The sequence below is a fragment of the Mandrillus leucophaeus genome, unplaced genomic scaffold (genome assembly GCF_000951045.1).
Source record: "Mandrillus leucophaeus isolate KB7577 unplaced genomic scaffold, Mleu.le_1.0 Scaffold28, whole genome shotgun sequence".
NCBI lineage: Eukaryota > Metazoa > Chordata > Mammalia > Primates > Cercopithecidae > Mandrillus > Mandrillus leucophaeus.
This window is the reverse complement of record NW_012102920.1, coordinates 3,316,597-3,321,154: the sequence shown is the minus strand read 5'-3', so window position 1 is coordinate 3,321,154 and position 4,558 is coordinate 3,316,597. Positions and strand designations below refer to the sequence as shown.

The 4,558-nt window shown below is 53.3% G+C and overlaps 1 protein-coding gene across 1 annotated transcript in view; it reads right to left on the bottom strand.

Moving 5' to 3' along the window:
• EHMT1 (euchromatic histone-lysine N-methyltransferase 1) overlaps positions 1–4,558 on the bottom strand; it is a 184,275-nt gene that overhangs the window by 123,587 nt on the left and 56,130 nt on the right. Inside the window, exon 3 of the mRNA XM_011985185.1 lies at positions 3,947–4,503. Within this exon, the coding sequence (XP_011840575.1) occupies positions 3,947–4,495 (549 nt within the window). The 5' untranslated portion in view covers positions 4,496–4,503. The remainder of the gene's footprint in view (positions 1–3,946; positions 4,504–4,558) is intronic.

Here is a 4,558-nt window from a genome sequence, read left to right as displayed (position 1 = left end):
GTGGGAGGGGTGAGGGTGAGCGGCGTGGGAGGGGTGAGGGTGAGCGGCGTGGGAGGGGTGAGGGTGAGCGGCGTGGGAGGGTCAGGGTGAGCGGCGTGGGAGGGGTGAGGGTGAGCGGCGTGGGAGGGGTGTGTGTGAGAAGTCTGGGGGAAGACGCTCCCCATCAGCAGTCACAGGATGTGCAGCTGAAGCCTCAAGGAAACACCAGCACATCCAACAGAAGGGCTAAATAAAAAGCGGGTAAGAGCTAACGCCGGCGTCGGGAGAGGACGCCGCCGGTGAAGACGGGAGAAAGCCGACCCCTGCAACACCGCTGGTGGGCCTGTGAAATGCAGCCACTCTGGAGTAGGGTTCCGCAATTTCCTCATAAAACTAAACACCCAAAGGCCATACAACCCAGTGATTATGCTCCTGTGTATTTGACTCAGAGAGATAAATCTTATTTCCAAAATGTATACATAAATGTTCGAGCGGCTCTAAAGTAAAAATGCCCAGTGTCCTTCAGCAGGTGAGTGCCCGCGTACAAGGCTGTCCACACCCCACAGAACACCAAAGCTTCAGCAGAGAACAGGATGGGCTAATGAGACGTAACTTGGATGGATCTTAAGAGAACTAAGCTGAATGACAAAAGCTACTCTCAAAAGGTTGCATACACTGTAATTCCATTTATATAAAATCAGAAATAGGCCGGACACGTTGGATCATGCAAACCTGAGGCTGGCACAGGTTCAGGTCTGGTTGACAGCTACACAGGGTGACGTCAGGGACCTTGGTGTGAAGGGTGTTCCACATCTCGACTGTGCTTTGGTGTGAAGGGGGTTCTAATCTTGACACTGCCCTGGTGTGAAGAGGCTTCCGCATCTCGACTGTGCCCTGGTGTGAAGGGGGTTCAGCATCTCGACTGTGCCCTGGTGTGGAGAATGTTCCGCATCTCGACTGTGCCCTGGTGTGGAGGGGGTTCCACTTCTCGACTGTGCCCTGGTGTGGAGAGGGTTCCACTTCTCGACTGTGCCCTGGTGTGGAGGGGGTTCCGCATCTCGACTGTGCCCTGGTGTGAAGGGGGTTCCGCATCTCGACTGTGCCCTGGTGTGAAGGGGATTCCGCATCTCGACTGTGCCCTGGTGTGAAGGGGATTCCGCATCTCGACTGTGCCCTGGTGTGAAGGGGATTCCGCATCTCGACTGTGCCCTGGTGTGGAGGGGGTTCCGCTTCCGCATCTCGACTGTGCCCTGGTGTGAAGGGGATTCCGCATCTCGACTGTGCCCTGGTGTGAAGGGGGTTCGGCATCTCGACTGTGGTGGTAGTTCTGCACGTCCACACACAGTAAACTGCACAGAACACCCTGCGCGTGATGCACGTGCGCACAGGTGATGGTGAAACTAAGTAAGCCCCACGGACTTTACTAATGTCAGTGTCCTGGGTCTGACATCGTCCTTTAGTTATCAAAGACATCACCACTGAGGAAAGCTTGGTGAAAGGTATTTTTGCACTTTCCTGTGACAATGTAATTATTTTTAAGATTTTCTAAAGCTTTGTCATGTAGAGAAGAATACTGCAAAAGGTTGAAGTCGGGTCAGGCCGGCCAGCCTAGGAGTGGAGAAGCCCCAGGGCTAGGGCAGTTGTTGGCACCACAAGGCGCCTGCCCTCTCTGTCCCAGGAGAGGACGCAACACCCGGCAGCCGTGGGCCCCTGAGCCAGCAGTCCAGCCCCACAGTGCGCCCACCACCCACTGTGGTCACTGCAGGCAGGCCACAGAACACACACACAGCACTCACAGTCAGGCTGAAATATTATGACAGAAACAAAGGTGGAGACACCCTGGGGGGAGAAAAAAGCTAAACCTGAGAGGAAAAAAAAAAATCACAAACAGGTGGTGTCAAGTCCAAGAGAACCCCCACTTGAGGAATCAGAATTTACAACAGAGATTATAGAAGAATTATAATCACCATCTTTTGAAAGATAAGGCAAGACAGAATTCACAACAGTATTTTTTAAAATAAAAGAACTAATCAGGCCGGGTGCGGTAGCTCACACCTGTAATTCCAGCACTCTGGGAGGCCGAGGCGGGCGGATCACCTGAGGTCAGGAGTTCAAGATCAGCCTGGCCAACATGGTGAAACCTCGTCTCTACTAAAAATACAAACATTAGCCAGGTGTGGTGGGGTGTGCCTGTAATCCCAGCTACTCAGGAGGCTGAGGCAGGAGAATCACTTAAACCTGGGAAGCGGGGATTATACTGGGCTGAGATTGCACCATTGCACTCCAACCTGGGTGACAGGGCGAGACTCCATCTCAAAAAACAAAACAAACAAACAAAAAAAAACAGAGAACTAATCAGAGATACTGGGCGTGAAAAAAATACATGTCAAAATAAACTATATCAATATATGGGATGAACAGCAAGAAGGAGAAGGGCTGAGGAACCAATGAGGAAGCTGGAAACAGGCAGAGAGCTGCCCAGGGGGACAGAAGAGCCAGCCATTTAAGGGGAGCTCCATGGGAAGAAAACGGAAAGAAAAATACAGAGCATTCTTCTGGAGCTGAAGACACAAAACCTCCAAGACGGGGCTGTGAAGCCCTGAACAGTGGCTAAGAGGAAAGAGCAAATAATCTACAAAGGACAAGAAAGTGCCTTCAGAATGTTCACCAGCAATGTCAGAGAGAGAAAATTCCACGGGAATGTGATCACAAACCTGGAACTTACACTCAAATTCACATCAAACAGAGAGAGCACATTAAAAGCACTGTGCACACTTTGAAAACCTGGATCGTGTATGCACCATATAAGAGATGGGGATGAGTCCAGCACAGTGTGAGGAGCAGCTGTGCTGTGTGTGTGAAAATCAGCATAGTACGTGTGAGGGGTAGGCGCGGCCTGTGTGTGAACAGCATGGTGCGTGTGAGGGTCAGGCGAGCCCTGTGTGTGAAATCAGCACGGTATGTGTGAGGGTCAGGCGAGCCCTGTGTGTGAAAATCAGCACAGTGTGAGGGGCAGGCATGCCCTGTGTGTGGAAATCAGCACGGTGTGTGTGAGGGTCAGGCGCGCCGTGTGTGTGAAAATCAGCACAGTGCGTGTGAGGGGCAGGCGCGTCGTGTGTGTGAACATCAGCACGGTGTGTGTGAGGGGCAGGCACACCCTGTGTGTGAAGCGCTCAGGATTCAAGACCTATTCTGCTCTCAAGGTAAATCTGAGCCCAGCAGCTCAGGGTAGGGAGGGAGACCTGGGCATATCCAGGTGGCCCTTTGCCCCTCACTTCTGTCACATTCTGGCCCTAACCAAGTTCATTTCTATTCACTTCTCAGTGAAACAGAGTGAGTGCTGAGTCTTCCCTAGCTGGAGTGAAAGCCCCAAAGTCCAAAGCAGAAGAGTCAGTGGCCTCCTGGAAAGTGTCTGACACACGTTTCTACAGATGGCAACAGAACCCTGTGAGAAGAGCAAAGCCCAAGAAGGAAGCGAGGCATTACCTGGCATCACTCAGCTCTGTCACTCACGCATGAGGCATCAGCAGCGTCTCCTTTTTGGTTTTTTGTTTGAGACAGGGTCTCACTCTGCTGCCCAAGGTGGAGTGCAGTGGGGTGATCTGGGCTCACTGCAGTCTCCACCTCCCAGGCTCAAGCAATCCTCCCACCTCACGCTCCTGAGTAGCTGGGACTACAGGTGCGCACCACTATGCCCAGTTAATTTTTGCATTTTTTACCAAATTTTGTATTTGAGTTTTGCCACACTGCCCAGGCTGGTCTCAAGCAGTCCACCCGCCTCAGCCTCCCAAAGTGTTAGGGTAACGGCCGTGAGCCACCGCACCCAGCCCTCTCCTAGCTCCTCACGGGCCCTGTCGGATAACCACTGACACTTACTGGCTTCTCCTCAATGCACCAAAGTCCATTTGCCGTTATGAAAACAAAAGAGATGGGAAAAAGGAAACAGCAAGAGAAGACACAAAATTACCAGGCCCACGACGGACTTCGGCATGGTCTTGCGTGCCCTGTGGACCTTGACGTCGGCGCCGGGGGCCGGGGGCTTCCTGTCCTCCGTGTCGGCACTCCCCTCCCCAAGGGTGGCTGGTGGGGCGGCTGGCGTCTGGGGAAAAGCGCTTGGAGTCCTGCCTTTGCCAGCCCCTCCAGGAAGGGTTTTTGCAGCATGGCCGGGCAGCGAAGAGGCCAGAGTGCTGGTAGTCCTCAAGGGCTGGGCCTGCAGGGCCGGCTTATTTAAGATGTAGCCGTTGCTGCCGATGACTGAGGTCTGCACAAAGTCATCGGCAGTGACGTGGTTTTGCTTCCCTGCTTCTGAGTCTCTTTCTGAAACCCCGTTTTCCGCTATCCGGGTTAGTGTGTTGGTGCCATCCTGGGGGTTGACCCTCGTGCTGTCCTGAGTGTGTTTTGCAGCATTTGCATGGCTGCTGGCATCACTGTTTTCACAAGACCCGTTGGTCTCACCGTCCGCAGCCATGTGGGCCTCTCCTGCCTGTTTCTCTGCTGAGCCTTCATCGGCAGCCATAGGTGTCTCTGCCAACAGAGGAGAAAGGAGTGTCACTGGCTGCAGGCCCCGCTCTCCACAGCA